Source organism: Chlorocebus sabaeus, chromosome 2, assembly GCF_047675955.1.
Source record: "Chlorocebus sabaeus isolate Y175 chromosome 2, mChlSab1.0.hap1, whole genome shotgun sequence".
In the NCBI taxonomy this organism is placed as follows: Eukaryota; Metazoa; Chordata; class Mammalia; order Primates; family Cercopithecidae; genus Chlorocebus; species Chlorocebus sabaeus.
Genome location: NC_132905.1, coordinates 88,225,231 through 88,238,850, shown reverse-complemented (window position 1 = coordinate 88,238,850; position 13,620 = coordinate 88,225,231). Strand labels below are relative to the sequence as shown.

Below are 13,620 nucleotides of genomic sequence, written 5' to 3'. Positions count from 1 at the left end.
TTTTGCAAAGTCACCTGTACTTGCTTTTCTATTTCCTTTTCTCTGATTCATTTTTGGACTCTCTCCAAACAGGCTTTTGATCCCACTATTCCACTGAATCTTCCCTCATGAAGATCACAACTGGTTCTTTGTCAGTCCTCACCTACCTGACCTATCATGTGATGTTAGCCATCACTCCCTCTCCCACGAAACACTTTATCTCGCTTCCCAGGCATCACGCAGTCTTGTGTGTTCTTTTACCTTGTGCTTCCTCCAGTATTCCACACAGACCCCTGTCTTAGGTCTTGAGCACAGCTAATTAGTTCCAAAGAGTTGTTAAACCCTTTGCCTAGAATGTTCTTCCATTGGTATCCACCTAGCGTTTTCTCTGACCATAGTCAGCAAAGCCTTTCCTAACTACCCTGCTTTAAATGACACCTCCTCCTCCTCCCAACCCTGGCTGTTTCTTGTCTTATAAAGCTTTATTATCATCCAACGTGCTGTATATGTTATATGGTTCTTTTTGTCTCTCCCCACTACACCCCATAAGGGAAATAATTTTTATCTGCTTTTCTCACTGCGGAACCTCCAGCAACTAAAATAGTGACTGACACAGCAAACCTTCGAGAAATGAATGAATGACAAGCTGTCCTTATCTCAGCTAAAATTTCAAGTTATCTTCAGGCCCTTAAAAGGATTTTAGAAAATTTTTTTCTTAATAACTTGATAGGAGATGAGAAGTCTTGTTACCTCAAAATATTTATTTCTAATATTTTCTTGTAACTAGATAAGTTTCATGTTGGTAACGTTTAAAACTGTTTTCAGAAAATCATAATATCCACAAATATCTTTCATCATTTATATTCATTTTTGTTACATGCATAAGAATTATTTTGGGGGGAGGGATTTTTAAATTATAATTGTTGTTTAAAGTATTTATTTTTTGTTTGTTTTTGTTTTAAGGCACCTTGGATAATGTCTAGAAGACCCCCATTACAATGGCCCAATAAAGGTGTAGTGGAATTTATTAATTATCAGGCTCGATACCGAGATGATCTTGGTTTAGCATTGCAAGATATCACTTTCCAGACTCATGGGGAAGAGAAGGTATCATATATATTTCATATGTTTTAGTTTCCCTTTTATCTGAATGCATTCATTGTTGAGTATAATATGATATTGAATATAAGGTGGTCTTTTGTTACACAAAAGTAATAAAGACATGTGGTTGGTGTGTACTGAATATATTTTCCCTCTACAAAAAATACATTTCTTAATTAAATTGCTCATATGCTACTGCGAAACATAATTTTGGTGTACTTAGTTTTTACTTCCTCTATAAAATGAATTGCAACAATAAGTAAATCGTTACCCCAAACACAATAAATCCATATATTTAACTATTTGTATACTTAAAGACATCGTGTTTTCCAAAACCATTAGAGAGATGGGAAAATGTTTGAAACGCATTTTAGTTAACACAAGCAACTTACAAAACTATCGATAGTATATGATATTAGTTTTATTTTTTATAAAAACCGGACACATTAGCAAAAATATTTTTGGAGCAGAAATATTTTTGGAACAGAAGCAATCATTCTGAAATTTTCATTACCCCAATGACTTCAACAGATTTCTGTTTTTTTCTGATTTATTTTGATAGACTTAAGATTTTATATTAGGGCAAATGAACCACTTTAATATTCTATCTGCGTAACGTTCCTATTAATACCAAGATGCAAATCAGCAACCAGAAGATATTGCTCTTTAGTTCTCATGGTCATAGGGAAATGTTTAATCTCTAGGATGTTTATGACAAGATGATTATTTTGGCCAGGAGTCAAAATCCTTAAACACTATTTTTGGCTGCCTAGAATGGTTTTAATGCAGAGTTGCTTTGATACAGCAGGGAAATTTACAGACATTCCTTTGAATTTTCTAGTTTATCTGGCAAAAGATTCCAGTGCCCTATTTGTTTCTTTGCTTGTTTGTTTCAATGAAGAGAAGATAGAGAAAATCTGTTTCCTGAAAATCTCAATAAAACCACTCATTATCATTGCTTCTTTTGCCCTAAACTTTAATGGGTAGTTTAGGGGTGGTTCAGGAATGACCTGGTTTTCCTGGGTCTGCTGGGGATCTTTGGTGAGGAAGTAACTAATTTATTCAAAATGGAAGGAAAAACACAGATTAGTCAGAGCCTTTCCAGCAAGTAAAGAGTATTTGGATAAAAACTGGTCCTTACAAGTCACCTGACGTCTTCCATGCCCATCAAGGTTAGTCTTGTTGACAAAAATTGGATCCCACTGACCTGATACCTGAATACATCTGTTGCCAGTGCAAAGGGCCTTGTTTCCTTACAAAAAGTAGAGTTTATGATTATTTCATTACAGATTGGAATTGTGGGAAGGACTGGAGCAGGCAAATCCACACTATCAAATTGCTTATTTAGAATTGTGGAGAGAGCAGGAGGCAAAATTATTATTGACGGAATTGATATATCAACTATTGGACTTCATGACCTTCGTGGCAAACTTAATATTATTCCACAGGTAAAGCCTGTGTTGCCAGTAATCTAACATTATTCCACAGGTAAAGCCTGTGTTGCCAGTAATCTTTCTTAACCCACTCCAAGAAAATCTGTTTTCTTTCTTTTTAAAAATCTGTTCCTTCCAAGTCTATAAATTCATTGTCCAAAGCCATATCATTTAAAATGGAATATATGAAAAACTGCTATGTAATTGAATCCTCTTTGAATACCCTTATCATAAAGCATTCCTCCTCAGAGCATTTATCTATTTGAAAAACCAGTACATCTTTTTGATACAATTCCTTCATAATAATAAGTACAAATAAAAATCAAATAAATAGATCAGACTGAAACACACTGATTTTTTTTGGAAAAAAAATTACTGAAGTTTTTGCTTAGTTGTTAGTTTGAGTGTAGAATTTTGACTCTTTTTCATTTGAAGTTCAGAAACATTAAAAAAAGAACAGTAATTCAGTTAGATCTCTTTTCTCAAGTTCTTTGATTTTTCCATCTGTGGAATCAAAGGAACTTGATCATTAAGGGGCATGCAAACTAGCTTAAAAGTATGCCTCTTAAGTCAAGGATGAAATACTCAGCTGAAACTGGGTGCAGTGGCTCATGCCTGTAATCCCAGAACTTTGGGAAGCTGAGGTGGGTGGATCACCTGAGGTCAGGAGTTTGAGACCAGCCTGGCCAACATGGTGAAACCCCGTCTCAACTAAAAGTACATAAATTATCCGGCCATGGTGGTGCACACCTGTAATCCCAGGCACCCAGGAGGCTGAGACGGGAGAACGGCTTGAACCCGGGAGGCGGAGGTTTCAGTGAGCCAAGATTGTGCCACTGCACTTCAGCCTGGGCAACAGAGCCAGACTCCGTCTCAAAAAAAAAAAAAAAAATCATTGTACTGTCTTCTAAAAATAGATTAAAATGTCATATTGTTTAGACATATACTTGTATTCATGCATTTACCTCAAAACAAATTTGAGTAAAATCTGGAATTCTGGAAGGGAAAAAAATTAGTGGAAAAAAAGAGCCATCAGTCGTTCTTCTCTTATAGATAGAGTAAAATATAGTTTCACTAGGCGTCTTGGTATAGAATAAAGAAAACGAACTTAATCTTCTTCGAATTCTCTTCAACCACTAACTTACCTTCGTGTGGTGCGGACAAGAACTCTTTGGAACTTCCAGCTCACTCTCTGTAAAATAAGAATACTAACTTCTATCTTTCTGAGTTGGTATACTGATTGATAATATACACATACTACATTTCATATTTATTGTACGTTATATCCTTGACTACATGGCAGGAATTATCATCATTATTTTGGTGCTTGTTATTATTTTCAATAATAGGAATAGGAGAAAGAAAATCAGGAGACTTATGATGACTTCATATGAATTATAGTTTATTCTGACTCTCTTCTGTTTTTGTTTTAAATATAAAATGAATTTGATGACTATCGTAGGTCTGATCATTTTGCTTTCTCCTGCTTTGTTTTCTGAGTCTGATTTTTAGAAATGTATTTATGCCTCATGACAGTCAGATTATGTGGGACTATTTTCTGCTCTAGCACCCTGTTTTATTTTCTGGAACCCTTCAAATGAACCTGGATCCCCTAAACAAATATTCTGATAGCAAGCTGTGGGAAGTGCTGGAATTGTGTCACTTGAAAGAGTTTGTGCAGTCCCTTCCTGAGAAGCTACTGCATGAGATTTCAGAGGGTGGCGAGAACCTCAGGTAAGCTGCTAAGAGCAGAGCTTGTCCAAGTTATTCATTCTAAGCTCTTTAGAAACTTGAACTGGCATCGAAGAGAAATATAGCTCCTGAGCCACCAGGGCCTATTTAAAGTGCACCATGGCCAATTTCCTCTAGGGAAGAGAAGGAAAAAGTAAATTGGTAGCTGCAGCCTGGGAAACCACTGGCTAAGAGAAAGGAAAGAAAAAATAAAGAACAATGCCCTATGAAAAGTCACTATTTAATTCAATCTTCTTTAGTCAAGATTGCTACTCTGAGAGCCTCGTTCCTAAAAAATGTTGTAGGGGCTACTCTGCCTTCACCGTTGTTTGTTGCCTTAAGATAGCCCCCTTCAAGTGACCAGAGACCCAAGGAAAGTGAGCTAGATCCCTGTAATGGCCTGCGTGACAGGACTCCCACCACCCCTTCTTTGATCACTTTCTCCCTACCCCTCTGTGTTTCTGTGACATTGGTCTCCATGCTGTGTCATGAGTTTGCCAGGCCAATTCGCGCCTACCACAGGGATTTTACATCTGCTGCTTCCTTTATCTGGAACAAGTTTTTACTGGAAATCTGCATGCCTTACTCTCCATGTTCTTCAGTTCCTGTCTTAAAACTTCTCCTGAGGATTTCTTCGGCAAGCCCATCTAAAATGGCCACCCCACACCCACACTTTATACTCCACTTCTGTGTGTTCGAATTCTTCTTAACACTTATTATATATATATATTATCCATGAAATTACTACATATAATGTTGCACCGTACTCGTATACCCCTCCTACTATGCTTTTTACTCAATTATCTTGCTTATTGCTTTCTGTGTCCCCATGAGAACGCATCTGCTACACAGAGAATTGTGTCTGTTTTGCTCATTGGTCTAAGGTCTGGCACTCCCTCAATAAATATTTCTTGAATAAAAGAACAAATGAAGTTGTGGGTGAAAGAAAGAATGAATAGTAGTACCATCAGAATTTTAAAACATGAAGTGTGTTACCATAAAGTCCATTGTTGACATTATTATTATTATTATTTTAACAGCATGGGACAACGGCAGCTGGTCTGTCTGGCTCGTGCTTTGCTTCGAAAAACAAAAATTCTCATCTTGGATGAAGCAACAGCCTCCATCGACTTTGAGACGGACAAGTTGGTGCAGACCACAATCAGGAAGGAGTTTTCTGATTGCACCATCCTGACCATTGCTCACAGACTGCAATCTATCATTGATTCAGACAGGTGTGCTTGCTTTCTTTTCAGAAATAAAATCATTTCTGCCAAGATAAATATTGGGTATGTGAAACACACTGATTACCTGCCCGTCATAAATAATTATATCTGTGCTGAGAGATACAAAATTTTCCCTAATGATATGAGGTATTTTCCAAAATAATTGAAGAAAAAGTTAAAGCTAAAAGAATATTAGAAAACTTGCTATAGATAATGATATAGAAGGTGTTTTCCAAAATAATTGGAAGAAAAAGTTAAAGCTAAAAGAATATTAGAGAACTTGATGTAGTTCCTGAATTAACTAGCACCTATATGTTGAACTGAAATAACTCATACACTGGTTTAAACTTTAAATTAGCAGGATCAATAAAATGTGAGGTGGAAGACTGTAGGTTACCTGACCCTTTTCTTTTCACATTTCAGGGTGCTTGTTCTAGACTCAGGAAGCATTGTGGAATTCGAAGCGCCTCAGAATTTGATACGTCAGAAAGGACTTTTCTATGAAATGACAATGGACGCTGGAATAACACAAGAATCAGGCACAAAAAATAAATTACTTTAGCTGTATGTTCATTTGCGTAATAAAAAATCACTATAGTGCATTAGTATTTAAAAAGCAAAGATAGAAGAAAAATGCACAAGGGCAGGCCCCTGCTATGAGTTGGCACACACTCTCATAGGCACCAGTTTCTTCTTTTGTTTGTTTATTTGTTTGAGACGGAGTTTTGCTCTTGTTGCCCAGGCTGGAGTGCAATGGCGTGATCTCAACTCACTGCATCCTCCGCCTCCTGGCGGATTCTCCTGCCTCAGCCTCCTGAGTAGCTAGGATTACAGGCACCTGCCACCATGCCTAGCTAATTTTTGTATTTTTAGTAGAGCTGGGGTTTGGCCATGTTGGCCAGGCTGGTCTTGAACTCCTGACCTCAGGTGATCTGCCCGTCTCAGCCTCCCAAAATGCTGTGATGACAGGCGTGAGCCACGGCCCCCTGCCCGCACCACAGTTTCTAACGATCCTGGGCTGTACCTAGACTTCCCTCTTCCTTTCGTGCTTACCTTATTCACATTGGCCAAAATGCTAAGTGCCACTTGTCCTTTAAGTCCCTGACTTCACTTGGGAGTTCCCTGCTCCGGGTGTTCCCTGATCTTCCCCTCTGCCCTCCAGTGTGATCTAGATGCCCCTTTTCTGTGCTCTCATTAGCCCCGTGTGCATACCTTTATCATGGCAGGGCTCATACTCTATTTTAATTTTTAAGTCTGCTTTCCCCTTGAAGGCAAGTGACCTTTGATCATCTTTGTATGTTATGTTCCTACCATCGTGCCTTTCACAAAACTGATGCCCGACAAATCTTTGTAGAATGAATAGCTAGACATTTTAGAGTACTGTAAGTACTTATTTATATATAAACAGGCACTGTGGCAAACACCCATAATCCCAGCATTTAGGGAGGCTGAGGTGAAAGGATAGCTTGAAGCCAGGAACTTGAGACCAACCTGGGCAACAAAGTGAGATCCTGTCTCTACAAAAAATGAGTAAATATAATGAAAAAAATGAGACGGGCATGATAGTGCACGCCTGTAATCCCAGCTACTCAGGATGTTGAGGTGGGAGGATTGCTTGAGCCCAGGACTTCAAGTTTGCAGTGAGGTATGATACACCATGGTACTCCAGCTTGGGTGACAGACACCCTATCTTGAAAAAAAAAATAAGTTTTAAAAGTATATTTTGAGCTATTGTGCAATTTATGAAATGATGAAGAAATCACAGAAAAAAAGTTATTCAACTGCTTTTTGGAAAGAGTAATTATATATCAACAGATTTTTTTTTTTTTTTTTTGAGACGGAGTCTCGCTCTGTCGCCCAGGCTGGAGTGCAGTGGTGCAATCTCGGCTCACTGCAAGCTCCGCCTCCCGGGTTCACGCCATTCTCCTGCCTCAGCCTCCCGAGTAGCTGGGACTACAGGCGCCCGCCACTGCGCCCAGCTAATTTTTTCTATTTTTAGTAGAGACGGGGTTTCACCATGGTCTCGATCTCCTGACCTTGTGATCCGCCCGCCTCGGCCTCCCAAAGTGCTGGGATTACAGGCGTGAGCCACCGCGCCCGGCCATCAACAGATTTTTTAATAATTGTTTAGAATGTTTTATATTTTTATTATTTACCTTTGAGTAAAAAAAAAAAGCCTAGTATTTTCTTTGGAACATTATTTTTTGGTTAATGCACCAACCTCAGTGGGATATTTTATTACATTTATGAGAGGATTGTTGATTTGTAGTCCTAATCAGATTTAAAGGGCTTTTTCTTTAGTAGTTTTGTTTAAAAGAAGCAACGTTATGTCTCTGAATTGTCCTTCAAATTTAAAGTCTTTAAACTTCGATAGGATTTTCTTTCAAGAAGATTTTAATCAAATAGTTTAACATGTTCTTTAAAGCCCATCAACCATTTCTTTTGTCCTCCTTTCTTCCTCTCTGTGCAGCCCTGTACAACCTTGCTTCATTTCCTAAGGGTGTTTATGAAAAGTTGCCTTAAACTAGAAAACTTGTATTATCTAAAATCTCCTCCCTTAAGGATGTAAGCTACTTGAAGTGTTGTCCTATCTGTACAATCCCTGAAGTGCTTTGTAAACATTGAATAAATAGCTGTTGAATTGTATTAAGAAAGGAATCAAAATACTTCATTTATATGAGTTAAAAGATGTTTTAGCTCCCTACTCCTATAATTTTAGTAAATCAGAGAAGCTGCATAATTTTAAAATCTAATGGGAGATCAACAGTAGCCTGGATAAATTGTGGTATATTCACATAATAGAATTCTATCTAGCTATGAGAATGAATGTACAACAGCTACTGCGCACATTAGGCAATCTGATGAATCTCACAAAGAATGTTGAGTGAAATAGCCACAAAAGAATATTACTATATGACTCCATGATTCTAATTATATAATTTTTAAAAGAAAAACTAATTTATACTATTAGAAGTTGGGATACTGGTTATCCTTGGTGGGGAGGGTTATAATAGGGTACACAAGGTTGACTTATGGGATGATGGTAGCATTTTGTTTCTTGAAGTGAATCTGAGTACTCATTCAGTTTGTGAATGTTCACCAATCTGTATATTTAGAATATGTGTAGTTTTCTGCATATATATACAGATATATATTATCTTCATATGTAATACAGAGTAAAAGAAAAACAAAAGTAAAAAACGTAAAAAATGACTAAATCAAAGCTATTCAAATATAATTTTCTTGTTTTAAGAAATCAATATTTTATTCTTACTTCAATTATGTACATCAAGTTTGTTCAATTATTGATGTACACTAGAAGTGAAGTGCAAAGTACTCCAAGCGATTGGATTACAGAGAGGTAGCACATTTGTAATAAAAAAGGTTATTCCATGATTGTATGTTTTGTTTAAAGATTGTAACTTCAAAATAGATTCATAAAGTAATGATACATTTCAATATACAAAATATTTACCATAGCTGACAGAGAAAAATCCTAAGTAGCATTAAGTTGCTTTCTTTGAGGATAATGAGAATATTTATTATTGAAAGCCCACGATGTGCCAGGTCATGTGCAATATATTTGGAATATGTGTCACTTTCAATTCTCACTCAATAATATCAGGAAGGCATTATCTACTCCATTTTATCAAATACGATGCTAAGATTCCAAGAGGAGCTGGGCCAATAAGACAAAGAATCCAGGTCTACGTGAGTACAAAGCTGAGGATGCTCTTTCTAGTTCTCCACCAAGATGTGTCATTCCTAGAAGAGTCACTAAAAAATAGTCTGTAGTTCGAACAAGTTTCAAAATCTTCAAAAAAACAGGATTTTAAACCAATATCTTTGTGGGCATACTAAATAAAATTAAAGTTTGTGGTGGGAGTAGGATCCATGCCTTTTTAAATATAGTATTAGGTTGGACCATATAAAATAGTCATTTCTGTAGGTCAAAAAATGGCTGAATAATGGCAATTTCATTTACTTCTAAATATAGCCTTGATATAGAAGTGTTTAGAAAACTTAATGTTGCATTTTAATATGTGTGTAAATAATGAATAGTTCTACCTGATCTAAAGGGCCTTTCTTTTAAAAGAAAATTTAAAAGCTAGAATGCAAAAACATAGTAGTTAAGAGTTCAGGATCTCAAGACAGGATACCTATGTGAACTCAACCACTTAATAGTTGTATAAACTTGAGTAACTTTACATATTTCTCTGTGTTTATTTGGAGTCATAATTCTATTTACCTCCTAAGTATGCTTTGGAAATTAAATCATGTAATACATGTAATCACTTAAGACAGTGTCTAGCATATAGAAAACATTGAATAACATATTGGCTATTATTTAAACACTAAAACTCATTGTTCCTTATAACTATAGTCTCATATTTACAAAATCACATCACAGGACACTTTTTTTTTTTTTTTTTTTTGAGCCAGAGTCTTGCTCTGTCGGCCAGACTGGAGTGCAGTGGCATGATCTCAGCTCACTGTAATCTCCATCTCCTGGGCTCAAACAATTCTCCTGCCTCAGCTTCTTGAGTAGCTGGGATTACAGGCATGTGCCACCATGCCTGGCTAATTTTTGTATTTTTAGTAGAGTTGGGGTTTTACCCTGTTGGCCAGGCTGGTCTCAAACTCCTGACCTCAGGTAATCTGCCCACCTTGGCCTCCCGAAGTTCTGGGATTACAGGCATGAGCCACCACGCCAGGACACATTCCCTTGTTTTTTGTTTTTTGTTTTTTTTCCAGATGGAGTCTCTCTCTGTTGCCCAGGCTGGAGTGCAGTGATACAATCTTGGCTCACTACAACCTCCGCCTCCTGGGTTCAAGTGATTCTCTTGCCTCAGCTGTGTGACACCACACCCAGCTAATTTTTTATATTTTTAGTAGAGACGGAGATTCACTGTCGTAACCAGGATGGTCTCGATCTCCTGACCTCGTGATCTGCTGGCCTCGGCCTCCCAAAGTGTTGGTATTACAGGCGTGAGCCACCGCGTCCATCCCAGGACACACTCTTCAGTAAATAAAAAGTGCAAAAAGTTTATAAAAACCTATTTTATACACAGCAACCTTGGGATAACTGGAGATTCAAAGAAGATATAGGCCCCAGTGATGCATAATATTATCTCAGTGAGATCAAGCAAATATGAGGAGGCAGCAGTTAGGAACTTCTTTTCTCCTTTCCTACTTTCCTGGATGCAAGTAGATCATTTTTTAATACAAGAAGTAAGAACTTCTGGTTGTACTGTTATCAACATGTCTCTAAATCTCCTTATGAAAAGGAAGGCTATTTGGTAATTCACGTGTCTACTATGCTGCTGGGTTAATGGGCCGAGGTAATGGGTCTGAACCTTAAGAAGAGTTCCTGGCTTCTTGATGATTGCTATCTAGGTAGCCCAGGCTTCTCACTGGTTACTTTCAGAATGCCCAGTCTGAGCTTAGTTATCATTGTTGCCCAAAGATAGTAACCTTTTGCTTATCTCAATAATGCTGCAAAAAGAGAAAAGGAATAGGCATAGGAGGAAAATGTAAAATAGATCATAAACAGAAAAATATTTTTGATGAATTTACTTCAAACATTTAGAAAGAAAAGAACACATATACATTCTTTTGTGTGACAAGGACAGTAACATAGGATCAGTTTTGAATTCATGTTTAAACAACTCAGATCTTCATTAATGCGCTTGTGATGACTGGTTTATGGCCTTTTAAAACTCTGATATACACAGTAGAAATAATGTGGTGATCAAGACAAAGACTAAAATGAATGATTTGGAATGCAAGACAATGGAGTGCAAAAGGAACTAGGCGTAAATATTAGTACAGCTTCAGTCACCACTAATTCCCTGTGCACATCTGCTTCTGGCTTTCTGTCGTGAGAATTTGTGCAACAATTTCCAGATTTTACAGAACATCCTACTGCTTGACCTATATTACCATACCTGTCTACGATATTAGAGAGGTAACAAACAAGAATTACTATCAGTCATGATACGTAAGGTCTTGAAAAGTGTCATTTCATACATTCTGTTAGACTTTTTAGTTAATACAGGCAGGAGGAAAATCAGTTTTCTTTTATTCCATCTTGGGCAGAAACAGAAGTCCAACAAAAGATAATGTGACCAAATGTTTAACTACATAAGGGTCATAAATTGAAAAGTACAAGCATGAAAAGAAGTAAAACAAAGAAGTGTAAACAACCACATGGCTTGTTGTTCTCAGGTAGAAAGAAGTCCCAAAATAGAGAGTACAAAGTTGGTTAAGGTGGCTCCATATCACCTGGGCTGTACCTATCTGTTTCAAACATCCACAGCAAGTTTGTTTCTTGGTAGTTGCAAACCCCTTGCTATCTCCAGTATCATGTCTGCATTCCAAGAAGGAGAAATGAATGGTGAGCAGACATTTGTACAATCCAAATGTGTTAAAAAAAAAAAAAAAAAAATCCTGAGTTTATACCTCGTGATTTATGCTTGTATCTCATTGGCCAGAATATGTCACAGAGCCATCCCTAGCTGCAAGGGAAGCTGGAAAATATAGTTTTTGAAGTAGGGATATTGCTGCTCTAAATAAAAGTGGGTTCCGGAAGTAAGCATGAATAAAATAAATATTATGATAGCATTTAGCAGGGTCTGCCACAACTACTCAAAGAACATTTCAATCATGTCAAAATTATCTTATTAGTTTAGCAACTTGGGAGACAGAGGAAGGGTACTGATTACACCTAATAATTGAGACCCAATTTCCAGTTTCCAACAGTCCATGTTAAATAATTTAAGGTGAATGAACTCTAAAAAAAAATGTGTTTTTATCATATTAGCTTTACATACATACACACACACATTCACACATATATATGTATACATATAATATATATAAAATAAGTTACAGAGTTTCAAGTGTTAGAGCATTTGAAATGTTTTAGGTATTTTAGGTAGGACAATTAATAGGTAATTCAATGAGGTATCAAACAGACTGTATTTATTCCTGCTTTAAAATGCGAATAATTTAATGTGAGGCAAATCATGTATAATTCTTGTCAAAACAAAGTAAATGCTTTACCAAAGCAAAATTGTTTTCATAGTTCATCAGAAGAACCCTCAATAATTTACAGAAATTTTAGACCCATTGAATTAGGCTCTGATGATACTGGGGGATGTAACCTATTTGTTGCTCCTTAATAAGCCCACATAAGGCTGTGCGCGGTGGCTTATGCCTATAATCCTAGATTTTGGGAGGCTGAGGTGGGTGGATCACCTGAGGTCAGGAGTTCGAGACCATCCCAGCCAACATGGCAAAACCCTGTTCCTACTAGAAATACAAAAATTAGCTGGTTGTGGTGGTACCTGCTGTAATCCCAGCTACTCAGGAGGCCGAGGCAGGAGAATAGCCGGAACCTGGGAGGTGGAGGCTTCAGTGAACTGAGATCGCACCACTGCACTCCAGCCTGGGAGACAGAGCGATACTCCATCTCAATCAATCAATCAATTAAAAAAACCCACATAAAATTGATAGTGACTGAACTTTGTTCATTTCTGTATCTACCATATGTATTAATCGTTATTGCTTTCTTTGTGCCAGGCACTTACAAAAACCAAGTGAAACAGGTGCTATTGATTTCATTTTGTATTTAAGAAATCGATAAATTCTAAACCTGCTTTTTGAAAATGTAAAGGAATAAAAAGCATAAGTCTCCAATGTTAACAATAGCTGGTAAATAAGAGGTCTTACATGGATACTATCCAGGTTTGGTAACAGAACAGAAAAGGTACTATGGGATTGTATTCTGTAATGGATAAGGCAGCACAGCACTGGAATTACAAGCATAGACTGGATTTGAATCCTGACTTTCTCAATAGTTGTAATCCTGGGAAAACTGCCTAACATATCTATGCCTTAATTTCCCTATTTGAAAATGCAGATAATAGTACCTACTCAAATGGTGGTAGAACTAAACTGGTTAGTATTAGTAAAATATATAGAGCAGTGCCATAGTAAGAACTCTATTATCTGCTGTTGTGTAACAAATTAATCCAAAGCTTAGTACTTTAAAATAACAGAAATGAATGATCTCACATTTTCTGTGGGTCAGGAACCTGGTAGTTCAAACTGTTTATAATTCTTGCCAAAACAAGAATTAAGGTGTC

General features: G+C 37.1%; 1 protein-coding gene across 1 annotated transcript in view; it reads left to right on the top strand.

The window, feature by feature from the left end:
• LOC103218320 (multidrug resistance-associated protein 1-like) overlaps nucleotides 1-7,224 on the top strand; it is a 93,808-nt gene extending 86,584 nt beyond the window's left edge. Inside the window, 5 exon segments of the mRNA XM_073010357.1 lie at nucleotides 943-1,086; nucleotides 2,370-2,528; nucleotides 4,081-4,247; nucleotides 5,285-5,479; nucleotides 5,894-7,224. Of these exon segments, the coding sequence (XP_072866458.1) occupies nucleotides 943-1,086; nucleotides 2,370-2,528; nucleotides 4,081-4,247; nucleotides 5,285-5,479; nucleotides 5,894-6,032 (804 nt within the window). The 3' untranslated portion in view covers nucleotides 6,033-7,224.
• Nucleotides 7,225-13,620: the final 6,396 nt, after the last annotated feature.